The 22,118-nt window shown below is 39.2% G+C and overlaps 2 protein-coding genes across 4 annotated transcripts in view; one reads left to right on the top strand and one right to left on the bottom strand.

The window, feature by feature from the left end:
* MIA3 (MIA SH3 domain ER export factor 3) overlaps positions 1 to 13,117 on the top strand; it is a 79,557-nt gene extending 66,440 nt beyond the window's left edge. For all 3 annotated transcript variants that reach the window (XM_057544866.1, XM_057544861.1, XM_028163964.2), the window contains 13 exons: positions 1 to 56; positions 147 to 237; positions 384 to 522; positions 6,345 to 6,446; positions 7,473 to 7,533; positions 7,636 to 7,671; positions 7,751 to 7,818; positions 7,942 to 8,042; positions 8,212 to 8,349; positions 9,081 to 9,149; positions 9,262 to 9,341; positions 11,097 to 11,247; positions 12,264 to 13,117. In XM_057544866.1, coding sequence (XP_057400849.1) covers positions 1 to 56; positions 147 to 237; positions 384 to 522; positions 6,345 to 6,446; positions 7,473 to 7,533; positions 7,636 to 7,671; positions 7,751 to 7,818; positions 7,942 to 8,042; positions 8,212 to 8,349; positions 9,081 to 9,149; positions 9,262 to 9,341; positions 11,097 to 11,247; positions 12,264 to 12,574 — 1,403 coding nt within the window. In that variant the 3' untranslated portion in view covers positions 12,575 to 13,117. The remainder of the gene's footprint in view (positions 57 to 146; positions 238 to 383; positions 523 to 6,344; positions 6,447 to 7,472; positions 7,534 to 7,635; positions 7,672 to 7,750; positions 7,819 to 7,941; positions 8,043 to 8,211; positions 8,350 to 9,080; positions 9,150 to 9,261; positions 9,342 to 11,096; positions 11,248 to 12,263) is intronic.
* Positions 13,118 to 14,166: 1,049 nt separating this feature from the next.
* The window catches only part of AIDA (axin interactor, dorsalization associated), a 43,261-nt gene continuing 35,309 nt past the window's right edge, over positions 14,167 to 22,118 (bottom strand). The window contains exons 7-10 of the mRNA XM_007172047.3: positions 21,140 to 21,262; positions 19,001 to 19,123; positions 17,076 to 17,193; positions 14,167 to 16,963 (exon numbers count right to left, since the gene is read on the bottom strand). Coding sequence (XP_007172109.1) covers positions 16,867 to 16,963; positions 17,076 to 17,193; positions 19,001 to 19,123; positions 21,140 to 21,262 — 461 coding nt within the window. The 3' untranslated portion in view covers positions 14,167 to 16,866. The remainder of the gene's footprint in view (positions 16,964 to 17,075; positions 17,194 to 19,000; positions 19,124 to 21,139; positions 21,263 to 22,118) is intronic.

The following is a 22,118-nucleotide window of genomic DNA, read 5'->3' as shown; positions in this document are numbered from 1 at the left end:
GTGACCGGAGTGAGAAGGTGAAAAAGCAGATTAAGCAGATGATGGACATTTCCCGGGTATAATCCTTTTTATAGAGTACTATAAGTGCCTGTGAATTCTTACTATGCCTCACTTTTAAGACTGTTTCTCTCTTCTGCAAATTTTAGACACAGACTGCAATATCAGTAGTTGAAGAGGATCTAAAACTTTTACAATTTAAACTTAGAGCCTCCATGTCCACTAAATGTAACCTGGAAGGTAGGTTGCTTCTTGAAAAGAAATTGCCACTGGAAAAATAAAGAGTGGCTTCCTGTTTGCATGTTCTCACCCCTCTTAACGCTGGCCTCTTCAGCAAGTTCTCCAGTTCTTGTGCACACAAAGTGCAAATGTTTTATCCCTTACAGACCAAATAAAGAAATTAGAGGAGGATCGCAATTCCCTGCAGTCTGCCAAAGCTGTACTGGAAGATGAATGCAAAACACTGAGGCAGAAAGTGGAGATTCTGAATGAGCTCTATCAGCAGAAGGAGATGGCTCTGCAAAAGTAAGGTTTTCGTGGTTCATTGTTAACAATATTGTCATCTAACTAAATGTCTGTACTACTGTAGATAATCTTGTCTTTTTTAAAGACTGTTTATAGTTTTTTCTGTCTATAATTAGTATAGATTTGTCTTTCTTCCTTTCTACCTTGTTTCCCATAACTTGCAATTTTTTTTTTTTCCATTTTAACTAATTGTCGCAATTATTGCCTGTAATTTACTTGAAGCACAGTAGTTATTGGTACTAACAGTTGCTGTTCTGGAAGTGCTTCTTTTGACGATTCATACCCTTTCTGAGGCTCCACCACTTACTCCACTTTTCTTTCGCTGTTGTTAGTTACGTCATTCTGATTTGTCTTGCATTTGTTCTACTAGTTTTTAATATAGCCTTTAAAAATCCTGAGTGATTTGTATGACATGATTTTAAATAGAATAAATACTTCAAAAGGAGTATTTAGTTACTGACAGTATTGTAAGTTTTGGACTTAATATAGTCAATATTCAGACTATACATATATAATATGTAATTGTGGCAAGGTTGTTGGGAGTTTTGAATATAGAAATGCTTGTTTCATCCTCGGAGCAACTTACGAGATAGGTACAATTATTATTTGTATATTAAGTATAGGAGGCTGAGGCTCAGAGAGACTAAGTAACTTACCCAGTATCACATCGTAGTGAAGCAGGGCCTTGTACTAGGTTTTTCTGACTCTATAGCACATGCCCCTAACTTTTTAACTGCATGTGTTCTAAATGGCAACCATATGGAAACCATAAAAAAAAAAAAACCTGTTTCATGTGTACGTTTAGGTATTAATCTTTTGAAATATACATCTCAAATTTGGAGTTAGATATCTTTTGAAAGATATACTTTCATAGTTCAAGTTCTCTCCACCAAAAATACCTGAATCCTCTAAAATAGTTTATTGGTGGTAGTTGCTATTTGTGTTTGCTCCTATACTTCACTCTTTGGCATTTATAGCAGTCTATGAGCAGGCTTATTTTGCTAAGCAAATTTAATCTTTTTCATATGCTTAGGTTGCTATTGCCAGATGCCATTAAACATTGGAACCATACCACTAACTTTTTCTCTAATTCTTTGCTCACCAAGAAATTAGTTTAGATTTTCCAAGTTTTATTCAGGCCAGCTCTAAATACCTGACTTGCTTCAGATAAATATTTCCCATTTCATTATTTATTATTATTTTTTAAAAAGCACTTCTCTGGGGACTTCCCTGGTGGCTCAGTGGATAAGACTCCACACTCCCAGTGCAGGGGGCCTGGGTTCGATCCCTGGTCAGGGAACTAGATCCCACATGCATGCTGCAACTAAGAGTTCGCATGCCACAACTGAGGAGCCCGTGAGCCACAACTAAGGAGCCCGCCTGCCACAACTAAGACCCCACACAGCCAAATAAATAAATAAATAAATATTGGGGGGAAAAGGCACTTTTCTGCCACCAGTAGTCATCTGAATCACCTAAATGGCAATTGTCTTTCTTTATGATACAGTCAGTGTGGCACTATTTTATTCAACTCCTCCAGCATCCATTCAGTCACCATGTCAGGGCACAAATTGCACGCACTTCATTCCCCAAAGCCACTGTGTGTGCTCAGGCCCAAGTCATCTTTTCTGCCAGCCCTTAACTAATCACCTGTCTCCAGTTTCTCTTTCTTATACCTCTTCTTCCAGGTGTATAGCTGCTAGAAGGAACTTTCTAAAATACAAGTCCTTGTATATCATCATGTGGTTTAAAAATCTGTCGAGGAGGCCCCCCCCATTCCCTTCAGGGTCAATTTCCGACTGTTTGGCAGGCACACAGGGCCCCTCAGCTGCCCTGAGCTGCCTCTCCAGGTGCATTTCCTGCAGCTCCTTCTGATGCTGCCTGACCTGCAGCCTGACCTGACCACAGTTCCTTCATGCCACTCTGAGCTTCTGTGTAGTTATGCATGCTGCTTTTTCTGTAGTAAAAATGTCCTTTTACATTATTTCCACCTGGCAATCTCCTGCCTACTCAAATGTTTATGTTCCTTAAAATCTTTTCTAGAGTGAGTTGTGGCATAAATAAATAAATAGGTGAGTACTCATTTTTTCCTTATAATGTAATTCCTAAATGTATATTTAGGTTTAAATCTACATATTGGTATTTGATTTCTATTTGATGGCCTGTTCTGTGTTCCTTTTTCTCTTTTTTCTGTCTTTTGGATTATTTGAATATTTTTAATAATTCTGTTTTTCCCCTGTGTAAGCTTGGTAGTTATTGGTTGCTTTACTTGTCTTCATATACTTACCCTAAAGACCACAGCATGTATCCTGGACTTACTCAGTCAATAGATTTACCTCTTCATGGGCTTTAACTCCCTCCTGAGTTAAGATGCTCCTGCATTTTAATTCTTTGTATACTTAAACTCCACAAGATATTTTCATTGTCTATTACAGTGCTTCCCGGCCAGTACTCACTTGATTTACACACATATTTATACAAGCATACCTGGTTTTATTGCGCTTTGCTTTATTGCACTTTGCAGATACTGCATTTCTTACACATTGAAGGTTCGTGGCAACCCCGTGTCAAGCAAGTCTTTCGGCACCATTTTTCCAACAGCATTTGCTCACTTTGTGTCTCTGTCACATTTGGTAATTCTTGCAGTATTTCAGACTTTTTCATTATTATATTTGTTATGGTGATCTGTGATCAGTGATCTTTAATGTTACTTTAAAGATTATGAAGGCTCAGATGATGGTTAGCATATTTCAGCAGTAAAGTATTTGATAGTTAAGGCTTGTATGTTGTTTTTCAGACATAATGCTATTGCACACTTTATAGTAGACTACAGTATAGTGTAAACATAACTTTTACATGCACTGGGAAACCAGAAAATTCCGAAACTCGCTTTCTTTCCCTGCTTTACTGTGGTGGGTCTGGAACTGAACCTGCAGTATCTCTGAGGTCTGCCTGTAGTTCCTGTAGTTCTTTATCCTCTCCTACACCTTTGGTCTTCCATTTGGGATCACTTTCATTCTACTTGAAGAATGTCCTTTAGTGACAGATTTCATCAACTTTGTGTGAAAATGTCTTTATTTTGACTTCATTTTTTAAGGATATTCTGCTGGCTCTGGGATTTTTGCAGTTATTTAATTCCAGCACTTTAAAGATAACCAGTTAGTTTCTGGTTTTGAAGTTTCTTTAAGGAATCCAGTATCACTCTTATTTTCCCTGTTCAGATGTCTCACCCCTGCCGTTGCTGCCTTTAAAAGTTCTCTTTTGGTGTTTCAACAGTTTTATTGGGAGGTGCCTAGGTGTGGATGTTTTTGGTTTGTGTTTCTCTTCTCCTTCCCCTCCCCTTCCCTAACTGTTTTGCATTTATGCTGTTTGAGGTCATCAGCACCTCCTGAATTTTTGGGTCTCTCTCCATATGTTGATTCTGCCTCATTCTCTCTTCTTCTGAGATTCCATTTAAACCTTTTTTTAAATAATTTCCCCTATGTCTGCTACATTCTTATCTATATTTGCTTCATTCTGGATTTTTTTTCTGACCTGTCTTCCAGTGTGCTAACATCTCACTTCAGTTATCAAATCTGCTACTAAAATCATTCATTGAGTTCTTAATTCCAGTTACTGTGTTTCAGTTTTGTAGTTTCTAATCCTTTGCTGAAATTTGTAATCTTGACACTTTTGCTTCCATGAATATATAAGGCACAGTTATTTTAAAGTCTGTGTGATAATTCCATTATGTGGATCCTCTATGGGTCATTCCTCTTGTCTTTTAGATTTTAATCACAGTGTGGGGTGCCTAGACAGTTTTGATTGAGTGACAAACATTGTAGAGGGAATTGGAGGCCTAGAATGGTGTTGTTTTCCTAGAGAAAAGATTTGAGTTTATTTCTAGCATGTGGTCATTATTTTAATCCAGTCAGCAGTAGAGGTCCTTCAAAAATGGTTTAGCTCCAGACTTCCCTGGTGGCACAGTGGTTAAGAATCCGCCTGTCAATGCAGGGGACACGGGTTTGAGCCCTGGTCCGGGAGGATCCCACATGCTGCAGAGCAACTAATAAGCCTGTGCACCACAACTACTGAGCCTGCACTGTAGAGCCCGCGAACCACAACTGCTGAGCCCGCATGCCACAACTACTGAAACCAGCATGCCTAGAGCCTGTGCTCTGCAACAAGAGAAGCCACTGCAATGAGAAACCTTCGCACCTCAACAAAGAGCAGCCCCCGCTCGCCACAACTAGAGAAAGCCTGCACGCAGCAACAAAGACCCAATGCAGCCAAAAAAAAAAAAGGTCTTAGTTCCTTCAAAGGACACTGCATTGCTCATTTGGTACTCCAAGTGCACAGCTCTTTCTAGCCTCAACCTAAAGCCCAGGGCTTTTACTAGGGTCCCTCTCACTGGTAGCCCTGAGCTCCACTTCATTTTCTATGCAGCAAGGAGTCTTTTGAAAACTCTGTTCAGTAGCCTTCTCATATCTCTACATTGTCTTAAGTGCATGGGTGAACCTAGGGGAAAAGTGGCTTCAGATGCCAGGCTTATTTGTATTTCTGAGATTCCTTTTTTTTTTTTTTTTTTTACTAGATCTTGGCCTCATATATTAGCTTACTAGCTAATATATTAGCTCTCTGATGCCTTCAAGCATGTTCTTTATATTTTTGTCGAATGTTCTATTTGTTTTCAGTGTTCTCAGACTAACTCATTCATTCCTGGAAGCAAAATTCTCTCTGATCTTTTTTCAAGACCCAGTTTTCTCACATCTCTTCCTGAGTCAGGGGTTGTTCTGTTGTTAGGTACATCGTTTACACATTAAACTGCGAACTCAGTGTAGGGATAGTACTTTGCCCATGTTTTTATCTTTAGCATCTTACTAGGTAAAGTATATTATAGCTATTCATAAGACATATGCTGAGTATTGAATGGACAATTACAAAAGAATATACAACCCTTTTTCTCTTTGATTACTAACTGTTTTTACTATAGGTCTTCTGATTATGCTTCTGTTTCATAGAAATTGTTTCAAGTTTCTTTTGAATCAGAACTATGGTCAAAGAAGTACAAGGGTAACAAGAAAATAGCATTTTAAAACCATGTTGCTACCATTGCAATCTCTGTTATAGTAGATTGATACCTTGAGCTCCAAGGTTAGTAGGTTAAAACCAGTTTCCCGTAGATGATACTCTGATTATGGGACAGCTTAGATTCTTTTTCTATCCAGTAGACATGGCCAATTCTAAGATTTTTCTCTTTCCTTTAATCATAATTCTATTGAAGTAGGCAGTAGGAGTCCCACATCTGAAGTGTGGAATTAATCTGTGGTTAATTGCACAATTAGAAGACGTTCTAAAAGGCTTTTTGGGGGCTAATTATCATGGTACCAGCCTTGGATTGAGAAATAGTCCTTCCAAGATTGAAGTAAGAGAAGTAATTGCAGGTCTTTCCATGGCAGAAATAAGAGCAATAATTATCCCCTGCTCTATCCTAGTAAGTTTAATTGTGTTAGGTTGATCAGCCCTGACTTTCCACATTGAAGTAAAATGAGCTTTCATTGTCTCAAACACAGGAAACTTGGCCATGGGGCACAGAGTGTTTTTTCCATTTGTTTGTTTCATTTACTAGTGAGTAGAGACTTATGAGGAGAAGTTTAAAAATGCAGGTGATTTGCCAACAGGCCAGAGTTTGATTTTTATCCCTAAGTGGCAGGTTTGAATTCCTTCCTATGACTTGTTTGTATGTGTGTTTTAGAGAGGATGGGAAGTAACAAGGAGGCATTCAGACAGACGGCTGGGAAAGCAAGAGAAACACTTTCATTTGACAACTGATTTTATCTTAGGAAATTGAGTCAAGAAGAGTATGAGCGGCAAGAAAGAGAGCAGCGGCTGTCAGCTGCAGATGAACAGGCGGTTTTGGCGGCAGAGGAAGTGAAAACGTACAAGTGAGTTCAGCTTCTAAGGAGGGTGTCAGTGGCTGATGAAACTACTGTTGGCTTTTTAAAAAAAAAAAACTGTTTTACACTGTGTAGAACAAAATGGCACCAGAAGCAGAAATAAGTGGTCAAAACATTTAATTAACATGAGAAAAAATAAATTTTAAGCTAACGAAGGAAATAATGTTAAATTAACAAAAATTTCCTTACACCCAATACTGACAAGACTGTAAGGGAAATTGGTTCATGCCAACAGTTCTGAGTGGTTTTATATATCGGAGAAATTCTTTTAGGAAGGCAGTTTGCTGTATGATGTATTTAAAAACCATTAAAATGATCATGCTGGGTCTTCCCTGGTGGCGCAGTGGTTAAGAATCCACCTGCTAATGCAGGGGACATAGGTTCGAGCCCTGGTCCGGGAAGATCCCACGTGCCACAGAGCAGCTAAGCCCGTGCGCCACTACTACTGAGCCTGCGTGCCACAACTACTGAAGCCCACACGCCTAGAGCCTGTGCTCCGCAACAAGAGAAGCCACTGCAATGAGAAGCCCTTGCACCGCAACAAAGAGTAGCCCCCACTCGCTGCAACTAGAGAAAGCCCACACGCAGCAGAGACCCAATGCAGCCAAAAATATAATTAATTAATTAATTAATTTTATAAAAATGATCATGCCATTTGATAGACCCAGTAATCATAGCTCTGGGAAATTTTCTGTGGATATAATTAAAGGAAGAAAAAGCTTTTTGGAGAAAAATATTTATAGCAGGATTGTTTGAGAACATATTGAACAGTTAAGGAAATTATAAGGTATCAGTTCAGAATCTCCAGCTATTAAATCATAAGGAAGGAAATTATGCAGTATTAGTTTTGATCACAGTGTACTCTTATTACAGCCATGTAGAATGTGTTTTTATACATATGGATGAAGTCTGAAAGGGTACAGCTGTAGCTGTTAGAGTAAAGGGAACATGGCGAGATTGTTTAAAATATTGTTCAGTTGTGCTCTAAATGATCAAAGCAAGTTTAATTCTTAGGCGGAGAATTGAAGAAATGGAGGAAGAATTACAGAAGACAGAGCGCTCATTTAAAAACCAGGTAATAATTATACTGCCCTACAGCAGCAGACTTCTTTGCTTTCTAATACATATTATTATAATGAATCTCTGAACATATTTTTTGATGTGTTATCTTTTTCAGATCGCTACTCATGAGAAGAAAGCTCACGATAACTGGGTAAGATTTTTTTTTTTCTTTTCTTTATTTTGTGTGTTGTCTACCACAGCTTATTTTGGATATTTTTTTTCTCCAATAGCTCAAAGCTCGTGCTGCAGAAAGAGCTATAGCTGAAGAGAAGAGAGAAGCTGCCAACTTGAGACACAAGTATGTGATTTTAAAACATATTTTCAGTGTGTTTTAGAGTCTCTAAAGGCTGTGCTGTGTGGTATCCCATAAGGAATTAATTTTCTATTTCATATTTAAATCCATTCTTTCTCTATATTCAAGATTACTGGAACTAACCCAAAAGATGGCAATGCTGCAAGAAGAACCTGTGATTATAAAACCAATGCCAGGAAGACCCAACACACAAAACCTTCCACGGAGAGGTAGGGAGCACTTTTAAAGGGCTGCAATCTACTTTTTGGTGAAAAATGTGTTTAAATTACTTTTTATTTCTGAATATGTGTGTAATATTTATGATGCCCTAGAAATTATCCCAAGAACTTAGAAAAAAAAGGTTCACTTAAAGTGGTAATTATTGCCCGTCGTCTTCAGGTCCCCTGAGCCAGAATGGCTCTTTTGGCCCATCTCCTGTGAGTGGTGGAGAATGCTCCCCGCCGCTGACAGCAGACCCACCTGCAAGACCTCTGTCTGCTACGCTTAACCGAAGAGAGGTGCCTCGGAGTGAATTTGGTGAGCACTGACGTGTTACCTTGCAGTAAATGGTTTCAAGAGTTTTTTCCTTCTTTGAGAATTCTAATGCAAGCAGCAGTTGAGAATTTGGGTCTGTCCAATATAAAGAAGGAAATTTCTTAATTTTGTCTTGGTGGATAAATAGTCTACTTTAGATTTGCTTTAGAACAAAAAGCATTTATTTATTATTATAACAATACTATTTGTCATGTATAAGTATATATGTAAAACAAATATGTAAATATCATTTATTCTTATTGTTGTTTGTTTCTTTTCAGATTTTTGCTGTGAAGTATAGGCCTTTATCTTTAAACTTCTGTTGAGTTCCTCTCTTGAATAATATAAAAGTAGCCTTAAAACTATATAATTTATGCAGTGTACATCTATTTCTTATTAATGTGAAATGCTGTAAGTCTGTTTCTAATCATAAATATGTCTATAATACTTGGTAAGATATGGAAGTCAGATTACATATAGACTGAAAAAACAGCATATACAATTGCCTGTAGCTTGAAGTACCTGAGCGGTGCTATTAACGTGCAGGTCTTTCAAATCCAAGATAGTTCTTACTTTAATTCTTTAAGTTTGTGCATAAATTGTTAGTGATTTCTCCTCATACGTATTGGGAGACCCATTTTAAATTTTGCTTTCTGGGTAGAACTGAAACCTGACCTGTCCACAATTGGTTTATTCTGAAAAATTCATGCAAGGGCTGTTATTTCTCTCTCAAGGGTCAGTGGATGGGCCTCTACCTCGCCCTCGATGGTCATCTGAGGCATCTGGGAGACCCTCTGCCTCTGGTAAGGGACCTAAGTGTGTTCAGAGAGTCTCAAATTGTAGAGGACTTTGTATTCTTCTTCAGAGAGTATACAAGTCAGAATAAGTCTAAATCAGTTCTCTGGCCTCCCACAGATCCAGAATCTGGTGCAGCTCTCATGATGAACAGTAGCTCAAGAAGCTCTTCCCCCTCTAAGGTGATGGATGAGGGCAAGGTAAATTCTGCAGTCATTTTGAATTGTAATTAGGTATTTCAGGAAACATCTAACTTTTTCTACAATGCCCTCTCTTTACCTCGTCCATCTCCCTTTTGTGTGTTCTGTTATGTCTGTACCATCTCATTTACTTTTTGAAAAAGTAAACTGTTCTCCAAGAGCCTGAAGGCCCTTCAGTTCCCAGCATTACGTCTTTGGCTGAGCATCCAGTAGCACTAAGTACTTGTAGGTTGAACTGGGCTTTTTACTTGGTGTATTTCTGGAAAGGATCAGAGGAGCATGACACTCGTCTGCTTTGCTTTCAATTGCATGGCAATGCTGACCTTGCTGTTGACTTGGAAGTGTTGCTGGGTTGCTGAAGTCTGGTTGGTTGTTTGGTTGGTTGGTTGGTTTTTACTCCTTTTTCCTGTTTTGGTTAGGTGATTAATCTCTTTAGAGCATCTGTTGTAATTAACCTTAAAATGTGAAAAGTCATCACTTCAATTCTGTATTGTGTGCTTCGGTGTTGAGTGCTCTAAGGCAAGTCAGTTCATCGTATATTGTGTAAATTCATCATTGTTACGTACTTGCTTGGAAGTGTGCTATTTAAGAAAATCTCCAGTGGTATACCAGGCAAGCCCTATTTTGAATAATCTGAAATTACAGATTAGTAACAGAGGATGTTTGCTATAAGTGAAGTACTGAATAGTGGAAATCTTGAATTACCTGTTGTGCCAGGTCCCAGCAGTAGCCTTGAATTATGTTCACATAAGTGTATTCTCTTGTAACTTGTGTAACTGCGACAGCTGCTAAGTTCTCTGATGGTACCTCACAGTGCTTTACTGTGTTGACGTCGAGATACGTATTTTCATTATTGAGAATTTCCAACCCAGCTTCCGTAGGGAAGGATGGGTCAGCACCTCATAATGTGAAGGACAGTGTTACTGGTGAATGGAGGTAGATGCTGGAGCTGTGCCTGCTGAACGTGTATATATAACGTTAGCTCTGTTGGGAAATACCTGTGAGTTCCAGTGCAGGACTCCAGGAATACACATCGCTTGAGAGCTCTTTGTGTCCCAGGGCAGCCTGGCTAAGACCCAAGACCCCTTTGAAGTAGCGGACTGACTTCAAAGAGAGTAGAGCCTCCTCTGATAGCGGGGGCAGAGGAGGAAGAGCACTGGCTTGGAGTCAGGCTGATAGTGGATTCCAGCCCAGCCTCTTACGTGCTGTGTGACCTTCGGCAAGTTATCTAATACTCTCTGTGCCTCTGTTCCCTCATGTTTAAAGCAAGGTGAGATCTTATAACACGTGAAAGGAAATTGAAGGTACTCTGAATATTAGCTCTTCTTACGTGTGTAGAAAATGGATTTTTCATTCCCTTTTGTTCTTTCCGCTCTTAATATGGAAAAATGAGCTATTGTGGTGACGGGAGGGAGGGGCTGCCTAGAAGCAGTTTACGGTGTGTATGGTGTGATTGTTAGTTCTTAGTTGGGAATCACCTCTCTTAATATCCTCTGACAGTCCTCTTGCATCCTCTTCTGTTTGCCTATACAAGCAATAATATGATTATGGTGGAAGTGTTCACTCTTCTGACATTCTTTGAACCCTCCCGAGCTGTCAGTGGGACAGATAGGAGGGGTAGAGTTTCATTGCCGTAGTTCGCTCTTTGGACAGGTGCCTGACATCTGCTTCATTGGGTTTTAGCTTTAACTGGTGTTGGTGCTCTTATCTGTCATATCCAAGTATTTCAGAACTTTCATTACTTCTCCTTTGCAGGTTAATATGGCTGCAAAAGGGCCCCCTCCTTTTCCAGGGGCACCCCTCATGAGCTCCCCCGTGGGAGGCCCTCTACTACCACCCATTCGATACGGACCACCTCCTCAACTCTGCGGGCCTTTTGGGCCTCGGCCACTTCCTCCGCCCTTTGGTATGATGATTGAATGGTAGTAATGGACTTGTGAAGTGTATTCATCTTTTCACTCTAATCCTTGATAAAATTTTAACAGTTGCTACGCAGGGCTGTGCAATGAAAGGGTAAAGCTGGCTGAGTACATTTGAACTTTTCTGCCAGTTTCTCAGGACACATGGGGTGCTGCATAATCTCCCTATACTGAGATGGGCAGTAGGTATCTCTTGTAGACAAGGGAAAAGGGGCTGTTCATAGAAAGTCAGAAATATTATTTCTGCCTATGTTTCTTGAACATCTCTGGCTACATACTAGGCTCTCTTATGGATGGAGTTAACTCTCCTAACTCCAAGAGCTTAAGGCGTCCTGTAGGACACATAACATACATTATATGCAACATAAAACTTGTAATCACCATAATGGAAGTATAAGCAACAGGTCACAGAGTATAAAAGAAGGAAAGATTAATCCATCACTCCTCACCTTGGGAATAAACAGGAAGGAAATGTTAAAGAGAAGGTAGAATCTAATAGCTACTAGGTAGAATGTTGCTGAATTTAATTAGGTGGAGCTGGAAGGCCTTTCCCAGCAGGGCACACACCTTGACTTTGATGGCATATGTAGGTCCATGCTGCCTACTGCATGAGTTTTTAATTGTTACAGTAACAATGGAATTTCCCTTATCAAAATTTACTAACAGTGAAGCCCTTATTTCATAATCTATCGTCTTAGTATGATATATAGTACTTCTAAGTACAAATCAAGCTCTTGTGAGATAAAGACAGCAGAATTGTGTTGTCGAAAAAAACCACAAGCTAGGTAGAGCCACGTTTAAATCCAGCCTATGTTGCTTCATCGCTGGCTGGCTACAGGCATGTAACTTAAACTTGCTGAGCCTCAGTTTGCCCCATCTATAAAGTGGGGATGCCACCACCTGACTTCCAGGGGTATGAAGAATTAACGATTAACATACATGGAATCATCTAAATTTAGATATGTTCATATGTAGTTACGTGACTGAATTTTAATTTTTCCAGGTCCTGGTTTGCGTCCACCACTTGGCTTAAGAGAATATGCACCAGGCGTTCCACCAGGAAAACGGGACCTGCCTCTTGACCCTCGAGAATTCTTACCAGGACACGCACCTTTTAGACCTTTAGGCTCTCTTGGCCCAAGAGAGTACTTTATCCCTGGTACCCGATTACCACCCCCAACCCATGGCCCCCAGGATTATCCACCTTCCTCTGCTGCAAGAGACTCACCGGCTTCCGGCTCCAGAGGTGAGCCCCCGCCTGCCTCTCAGAGCACTAGCCAGGGCTGTTCGCAGGCTTTCACACAGAGCCCGTAACTGACCTCGGACTTCTAGTCTGAGAGAAAGTGGACTGTGCGCTGTTCATGACGGTAGAGGATTTTCACTGGCTTCAGAATCCAAAAGTTGATTTTAAAAGGTTTGTTTTTAGAACTAAGCTGCCTTGGCAGTGTGCATTTTTGAGCCAAACAGTTAAAAAATATCATTTCCCCCTCCCAAAATAAAAATCACCTTGTAAACTAGAGCCTCCTTACAACTTTGAAATGTGCAATAAAGAATACCTGTGTTTTAGTTAATGTAGCATATGTAACTGCTAAATGATTTAGAATGTCGTGAAAAATATGAACATTTCCTGTGGAAATGCTATAAGAACATGTATTTCCATTTATTATCCTATTTTTAGTGTACACCAGTTGAATACAGAGCAACAGTATTTATAAGCTTGATTTTTAAAAAATATCTGGTCGCAAAGACTGTTACGCTAAAAATGTTTACTAAAAGATTACTAAACTTTTATCTCCCCTCTTGCTGAAGTTCTTTGTAGTAATAGTTGATAAAAATTTGGTTATTAATATTTCCCAAGTGTCTGTTGACTCATTGTTTTCTCACGAGACTTGTACCATTTTGGAAACATGTAAACTCAAGCTCCCAGAACTGAAGATGGTGACCTGGCAGCACACTTCCCTGGCTCACCGCTCATGAGTTCAACCTCAAAGTCACCGGGAAGCACCGCAACTGATATGTTTTCCTTCTACTTCAAAGAAGTCAGTGGGCCAATTTGGACAGCATTCACGTGCTTTCTTGTGGCTCTGCCTGGTTGAGAATGGTTTTCTGAGTATGAGTTTACATGTAGCAAGAGTTGTCTGACCTGATGTTCTGTTGCTTTTACCGTTCTTGCGTTAAGGGTGCATAACAGAAAAATGAAAATGATGTGTCATGACCATAAAAGTAAGAAAATTTCTTTCAAAAAATGTAGAGAGTCTGTTATTTCTCCTGTACCTTGCCACTGACTTTCAAGGAATATGGCAAAAAAGGGCAAAGAGTAGGTAATACTATGAGAAAGAATGATTTAGGATTGTGAGGCTTGTAACATGCCCTAGGTCAGCAACCATGGGCTGAACTCAGTCCTCTTTGTTGATTGATCCTACTCCAAAATTCATATTTGAATACTGGCACTTATATTTAAAAATCAGTAAATCTGAGAATCTAGGATTGCATCATACTTGCTATACCCATTACTGCACCAGGTCTTTTAAACAATGTTTCTAAGAACTAACTCACCAGACACTTTATAGTAACTTTGTAGCGTATTTCAAGAAGTTTAAGATTTCAATTAAATCAGAATTATAAAAGGTTGATATTGTTGTTCACAGCTAGATCATACTCTTGCATTCTCTGAAGTTCTGTGATGTAATGATACTACTGAAATCTGCACCGCGACTTGTCACCTTTAGGATATTTAATCCTCTAAGAATACCTTATAAAATAAAGCAAATGCTTCACTGTGAAACAAAACTTTTTCTTTATACTAAACTAAAAGATGCCACTTTAGAAAGATATGGACCGTTGAAAGAAGACAACTCTTCCAAAATTCATAACGAATACATAAGGAGTTTTTCAGGAAAAGAGAATTCCATCTCGGTGTCCTGTTTATTATCAAGAATAGAAGAAATTTAAGAGGAAAACTCCATAGTTAACAGCATAGGTTATTTTTAACCATGTAAAATAAAAAGATTAAGTCACAAATACAGCTTTTGAGTATATCAGTCTCTTCAGGACGTGAAATAATGGTGAAGTTAAGATAATTTCAAAATTTAAATAGTATTTAAATATAGACTACACCAGTTAGGAAGATAATATAGTAGCAAAGGTAAATTAAATCTATTTCAACATCAAATCCTGGAGTCTTTTTCTTTTTTTTAACCTCTAAAGCCTTTTTGGTGTTTATTCTCTGTTTCATATTGAGAAGTCAGTCAGTTGTAGAGAACTTCCACCTGTGGCTTAGCCGAGCGGCCCCAGACCTGCCGCCCCTGCCGCCTCTCAGAGACCTCTGTCTGCACCCCTTCGGCAGCCCAGCCCAGGCAAGCCGCCAATTTGGAGAGGGTGTGGGGGGCATCACCCTCAGTCCCGTCAGCCCCGACTCGCTTGAAAATTACACCTGTTTCAGAAGTCATCTCCAGCTAACTGACTGTCTTTCTGGGCTTGGTTGCTAAAATCATCTGAGTTACGGAGCAGCAGCGTTTCAGCCTGGAAGTCTGCTATAGTTGTGGTTACTGTTCAGTGGCTGAGCTTTTCATCGAAAAGTAAATAATTTGTGGGATGTGGAGTATTCTGTGTCTACTGCTTCAAGACAGTCGCTCGTTTTGTTATTTCATTCAGGTCTGAATTACAAAGCTAAGCTACTCACGCGGTGTTCGATTTAAGCTTCTTTAACACTGATGAAAGGCATTTGGAGTTCATCTAAACCATACTTTTGTGAATGACAGCAGATGTGACAAACTATCACCTTGATGTGCGTGTCTTATGGTCTATGAGAAAAGAGAACAATGTATCAGCTTTGCTACATTTTAATGGTAGGTTTTTTAAGGGATTATTTTTAGGTCTTGTCAGCAACATCAAACAAAAGGTACTGAGTACTCCACAGGGTACAGAGCGCTGCCAAGCACCTCAGAAAATGTACGTGACATGGAGAACATGTGGTTCTTGCCCCCTGAGGAGCTTACAGTCTGGGGGCGGGGGGGTGGGGGAGGGCACGGGGCTGACAAGTCACAGTCTAAGAGTTGAGCGAACAACAAAGTAATTTATTAAGGCAAATTCCTCATCCCCTCAAGCTACTGTGGATGGAATCATCTGGAATTAAACTAATCAAGAGGGAGGCAAGACTAAATTGGGTTGAGAATTCTTCAGGCTCATATAGTTTTTTAACATCCATCATAGTAAACAGAACTGACCTAACAGACAACTGAAAGTGGACACTAGATCTCTTGAAGTGCAAGGGCTAGAACTTAATTGTGGTTACTTATTTTAAAAAGCAAACATACTGAATGGTACTGACTAGGCTTATTACACGAGTTTAAAAATAGGCCAAGTACTGGCACTGCGTTCCCCTCATGCTAGCATTGGTCATTTAAAAGTGAATATTAAATATGTGGGCTCCACATCTAACCCACAGAACGCCCACCCCAAATCTTAAATGTTCTGTGTATCAAATATCCACCTCGTGTGTACTATGAAAGTTTTATTTATGCCCCATTATTTAAGTCAAAAGAATGTAAATAGTCAAATTATAAAAAGCTAATGACCTGCATATTTCCATATGGATGAATGTCAGTATATCTACATACGAAATAAATGGCAATCCTATCTACCTATATAAAAAAAAAATAGAATATCTCCAGATTTGCATACTCAGCACTATAAGAAGAGGTATGCAGGTTCTAAGGTTTCACAATCAGTTGTCAGAAAAACAGCAGTTATTCCTGCGGTATCTTGTTAGCATCTGACTCAAATTATTTTTAGATTACACGATTTAGAAGACATTATAAACCCACCAAGAATTTGTTATTATTCTGAGATGGTTCCGTCACTAACCCCAGAATCACTATCAGAAAGAGTAACGATGTGATGTAGAAAAAAGCTAATCAACATGACTTAAAAACATGCTCACTTTCAGAAAAACGATCCGGTCATCTGGAAAAATCACAGCTACCACCTGCGAACACACCCATATGGGATACTGATTAGGCCAAGGCACACTGTTTCTAAGCAGGAGAACCATGAGATCAGGGTGAATCAAGGCCGTCTCCGAGAAGCAGCCTATAAATTTCCAGACTGACCTTGGGCAGCATAATTGGTCCAATTCCTCTCAAAGCAGTTTCATACTATCCTACCCACATCAACCCAAAGTCTGACATTAACTCGAAAAACCAAAGAGCATATTGGCGCAGAAGTGGACAGGTGTGTAAACTCTAGCACACTCTTATTGCTGTATTAAGTGTGAAGGTGAGCACATTCCACCCACAACAGTGTCGTTCCAGGAAGCAGGGCAGGAGTAGTGGCAAATTAGAAAAGAGGCTATTCATTGCACAATTAATAGAAAAGTGAAAACGTTTCAAGATCTACAGTAAGCCTGTATCCAAAGGAGTCTTTTACATCAGTGACGTGCTGGACTTTGAATTCTGTGCTACAGCTTTGTAATGGACTCACTCTGGCCTGCTGGCCTGGGTACGACTTGCTTCCTGCCTGTTGAAGGGCGAATGTGCTACACAGAGCTAGGATGGTTTCTACTGAGTGGTGAGATTCACAGAAGTTCCAGGGTGTTCATGTCAGGATCATTCCTTGTGCAAAGTTTGATGCAGATGAAGATAAAGTGGTTTCTTGGTCAATAATTGCAATTTCTTTCTTTTAAAGTCAGTGGGTTTCTTGTATCTGTAACCACAATAGAAAAGCCATTGATAACTGATCTATTCCCAGGTTACATGTTAAGAAGAGAGCGTCGTCACCGTTAAATTAGTACTAATTCTGTATGTGCGTCACTTACAGCTCTATTACGATTGGCCCAGGTTTAATTTCATCCATCTCCATGAAAGCAAAACACTTGGTGCTGGTAAACCTTTTTTTAGGCTTGTAGTGTTTGAATTCAAAGAAAATAGCTGCACCTAAGGAATTAAAGCAAAGCAGATTAGCCACAGACAGCACATTTCTACTGTCAATAAATTTTCTTTGATCAGCAGAAGCCTATGAACAAGCAACAACTGTCATAATTTTACAATGTAACCTCTGTCAAACAATCTCTCTGATGATATGACTATGGTTGTCACCCCAAAACTCGTCTGTACCTGAATGGAGGGACATGTCTCCGTATCATCCTACTCTACAGAGTAGAGCAAAACTTCTTGAGCCAGAATGACTCAGGAATGTAAATAAGTTCATCCACAGGTAGAATTATAAAATATTAAGAACAGAAAATACTACCAAAAAATCCCACACAAGATACTTGTTAAGTAGTAACATTACTCATAGAAATGCATTAAGTAGAAAAGGCATGTAAAAGAGTTCATCAAAAAATCCAAACTTAGTTTCTCAAAACAAAAACTCAAAAACTCAAAAATTCAGTTTTTGGGAGTTTGAAGTTTGGAGTCTGAACAACAGCTGGTTCAGTTTTTAAATGTTAACTGCTTCCTAATACCTCTCTCAGTGTCCAAAGCCCTGTTTTGTTTTTCCTGGAATGACATGTGCTTGTGTGAAGACAGGGCTAAGCAAGACGAGGGCTTAGAGAGCACGCCCATCCCACCCCTCCCCCAGTGAACAAGTGGTGATGAAACATGTAGATAGTTTCCTCTCCCCAAAGCCCAACAGATAAGCTCTCTCCACCTCCCCACAGAGAAAAGCTAAAAACAGAATAATAAGTCGCCTCATCTGTGTAGCCAAGAACAATTAATTTCTAAAGAAGGCAAGGAAAGAGACGGAAGGACGTCAGGGTCTCCCTGTTAACTGGCTCCTTATTAACACAGGCTTAATCAGAGCAGTGCTGGATCTTGCTTTGCTTTTAAAGACAGTTAACATACATCTAATACTTTCACTGATGACAAAACTCACAAGTGACCAGAAGTTTAACAATGTTCAGAAATGTGTGCGCAGCCCTGGCACCTGGGTCCAGATGGAGCGCTTCACATGTCAAGGAAGGAAAGAAAAGCCAATCACTTAGGAGACAAAGGGATGTGGGTGAGGGAGAGATGGGCGTCTTTATTTATTTGCCGAGCCGCGTGGCTTGTGGGATCTTAGTTCCCCGACCAGGGATTGAATCCGGACCCCAGCAATGAAAGTACCAAGTCTTAACCACTGGACCGCCAGGGAATTCCAGAGATGGGCATATTTAGCATCTGCTACCAACACACAAGAAAGGATTACAATTGTTAGGTTACCGGTGACCTCGGTCCCCAGGTGTATGACCCTGCCATGTCCACAAAAGAGTAGCTTCTCTTCTCCCTTCCACGGCAATAACAGAGGCATTTTATTATTTAAAAACCTCATAGATCTTTAAGATAGCAGATGACATTTCTTAGTCTCTTCAGCTACGGAACCCATCTCCTTGTCATCGTGATTGTGTCTGAGGTCTGAATAAATGTGAAAATAAAGTCACATTTGAAAACAGCATTAAGGTCCAAATATGATACCATCATTTTAAGGAAGTTAAAAAAATTTTATTATTCATCTGCATCATCTGTAGATAATATATTTCCTGCATTGCTGGTATGCACAGCTCTATACTTCATGGCATTTATAAGAAAGGACAAAATGTAAAATGAGAATAGCCTAGGAAGATTAACTGAAATGCTTATAAACATAGAGTATACTCATTAGCATTAGTCTCAGTTAAAATGACAGTCACTGTACATAACAGATTCAAAGCTGGAGAATAAAGAATCAAATTCTGAATATAGTTCTACTTTTAGCATCACAAACCTTTGGTTAATTTTTCAACATGCTTCTGGAGCTCAATGTCCACATTAAAATGAACATACGTATCTTCTTTTCTTGAAGCCACGGGAGTATCTTGCACAGGAGTTAAATCTATGCCATTCAGATCTAGAGAGGAAAAAAAAGTTTCTGCTTCGAGCCTTCAAATACAAAGACTTGAAAACTGCAAAGGAACTGCAAAGGGCTGTGTTTTCTGAAGAGGCCAAAGCTGAGAGGAGATTCTGAGGCCAATAAAGACCCGTGTCTGGGGTGAGCAGGTACCTGAAGGCGGCTGGTTTGCAAGGTCATGTGGAGGGCACGGCGTAGAGAGGGTGGGAGACCCCCATGGATAGGAGGAGGAAGCCTCCTTACACATCACAAAATTGGATCCTTACTAGTTAAGAGCTGTCTTCTGAGGACACGGGCCAGTATATTTTTGTGAATTACATTTGGGGATGTAATATACCCCAATGGTGCTCCTACCACTATTTCCCAACCTTGCTCGGGTGCATGACGTGGAAAGGCCGATAAATCTAACTATCAGAATTCCCCTGCTGTATTCAAGTCAGAGGACCAAACAATGGACACGACAGCTGCCAAGGAAACTTTTCCATGAATGAACACTTCTTACATATATTACTTAAATTCTGGTTCTACTTGCTATAACATCAGCTGATTTACAATAACCAGACGGCACACTGCGTACGGTATACTGCTGTAATTTCTGGAGCCAGGAATCATCCAGTTTAATCTAATTCAACACAGACTCATTTAATGACTACTCAGTGTTCATGTATTATTCAACAGACCCATCTTAGGGACCTTAAAGCAAGAGAGTATGTTTCGTTTGATTACTTCAGTTCCTAAAGTTATTTAAATAAAACATGTTTCAGTTCAACCATATGCAAAGGTAACATAATATCTACATTTCATCACATTTTTTTGTATTTTACAGTGTTTGTTCCTGAATGAGAATGTAGTTTTGTGAATGGCCTGTCAAACACTGTAGGGTATAAATACCTCCCAGTAGACCATGGATTTGAGAACCAGTAACATCAGAAGTTAAAGTGTCACAGGGTTATTTAGCGCTATGGATCATGGTCTCTCCATGTTAAAATTCTTGTCTGGGGCCAAAATCCTTTTTCTTTTATTCGGTACTAATGAACCCATGGGTCTGAATATTTCTATGATCGGTAAAAGTTCCCTCCATTTAATTTCAGTCCATACCTGTTTGATTTGTCTCAAACTGCAGGTTTATTAACTGTAGACTGGATTAACTGTGCAGTTATTTCTGAATAATAGTATGACAACTTCATCGTCAATCACCCAATAATTATTTTTAAAAGACTGTTGAGCACTTTACAAATAAAGTGCTGTATAAAATGCTTGGCAACAACAAAACAATTCAATTACTGTGGCTTCCCTCTTAAACCAATGACCAAAAAAGTTGTTTTCAAGGAAAAAAATGGTTTGCCATTGGATAGAAAAAAACAAATCCTAAGAGTAATCATGCTTAATAATGACGGTAACATAGTTAAGGATGAGAAATAATACATCACTCGTCTAATGTCCCGCAGGATTATGTTCAAGGCGTGGATGTTTATGGATGCATCCTATTTCCCTGTCTCCACTCATGGTTAATTGAAGGCCCGATTCTCATCCACCTCTGCACAGCTGTCCTATGTACAAACCTCTCTTGGACAGGAACGAGAGGACCTGAAGTGGAGGCGTGGGAAAACAGGAGAACACCGGGCTTTGCAAAGAAAACCACACACCCTTGGAAGGTGGGGGACATTTTTTTAACCTGTTTTCTGAAGGATGCATCTGGTGTTAAAGACAGTGTGTCTGTCTAGTCAGCACCCTTGACGGAATTTTAAGAATAAAAAGATATACACAAAGAAAAAGCCAAAAGAAATAAGAGAGTAAGTTATGGATAGGAAAGGATTTTTAGTAAATCTCTCAGAAATGTTTGGTGAAGGAATGATGACCATCTCTTCCCAGGGATTTTGCCTCACTGTAAAATCAACTAAAATAAGTTGTCACAGATATAAAACATCCCCTCCCTCTCCCCACCAAAAAAGTTCCAAATGAGAAGCAACATTATAAAATTCCCCAGAGGGAAGACAGATATACATAGTTATTTACCTTTTACACTAACTGTAATATAGGGATCAATGCATTGCCCAGCATCTTTCAGGCCAATTTTCTCAATTCTGATAGTGAGTAATGTCATTCCTGGTTCTGATGGCAACCTTGGTAATAAAGTACCTGGCAATGGAGAAACAGCAATAAAAACGAGCTCCACCAATAATTTCAAAGTAAATATTTTAACAACATAGAGAAGATATAACTTTGCTCTTAACTGGCTTAGTAACTAGCCAGTCATTATTTTGGTTTCCAAAACTTCCAGACACTTGATGTTATTCTTCTCAGACAAATGCTTAATTAGACACAAGATACATCTACACTTCCATACTTCATATTCAACAGTAAAGCATAAATTACTAACTCAAGTTTGTTAAAATTCCAATCCAGGAAGCCCAATTACAAATTATCACGTAAAGAATGTACATAATATATATGCTTCACATTTACTCCTATATAATATACTCCATATCTCAACATGAAGTGGTAGAACAAGAACACAAAAAGCTTTATAAACATTTGTTATGTATTTCTAAAGTTTGAAAAATTTAATAACAGAATCAATCAATAAATCTTTCAGCTACTATTAATCTTTCAAGAAATAACATAACTTACTATTTATATATTTAACTGAATAACTTTACAGTGTAATTTCCCACTCCTTTCTTCATCCTATTCTGTATGATCTATCCTCTCAGAAATCAGTCCTACTGAGAATGCCACATAAAACCACAAGAGTAGTTGTATGTTTGAAATCTTTTCCATAGATCAATTAAATTTTTTAAAACTGAAAACCACCCAGAACCACGCAAGAGCATTCCCCACCAAGAAAATGACGTGAAGAAAGAAATCGACTGTACAGTTTGTTCATTTATTTCAAATAATCGATGAACAGATGCAAACAAAAGTTGATTTCAATTTAATATGTATATAGTACCACAAACTACAGAATCTAACATTTATAAAGGACTTTGGTTGA

This window comes from Balaenoptera acutorostrata, chromosome 1 (assembly GCF_949987535.1).
Source record: "Balaenoptera acutorostrata chromosome 1, mBalAcu1.1, whole genome shotgun sequence".
NCBI lineage: Eukaryota > Metazoa > Chordata > Mammalia > Artiodactyla > Balaenopteridae > Balaenoptera > Balaenoptera acutorostrata.
The sequence above is the reverse complement of the archived record's forward strand: the minus strand, read 5'-3'. Positions and strand labels throughout refer to the sequence as shown.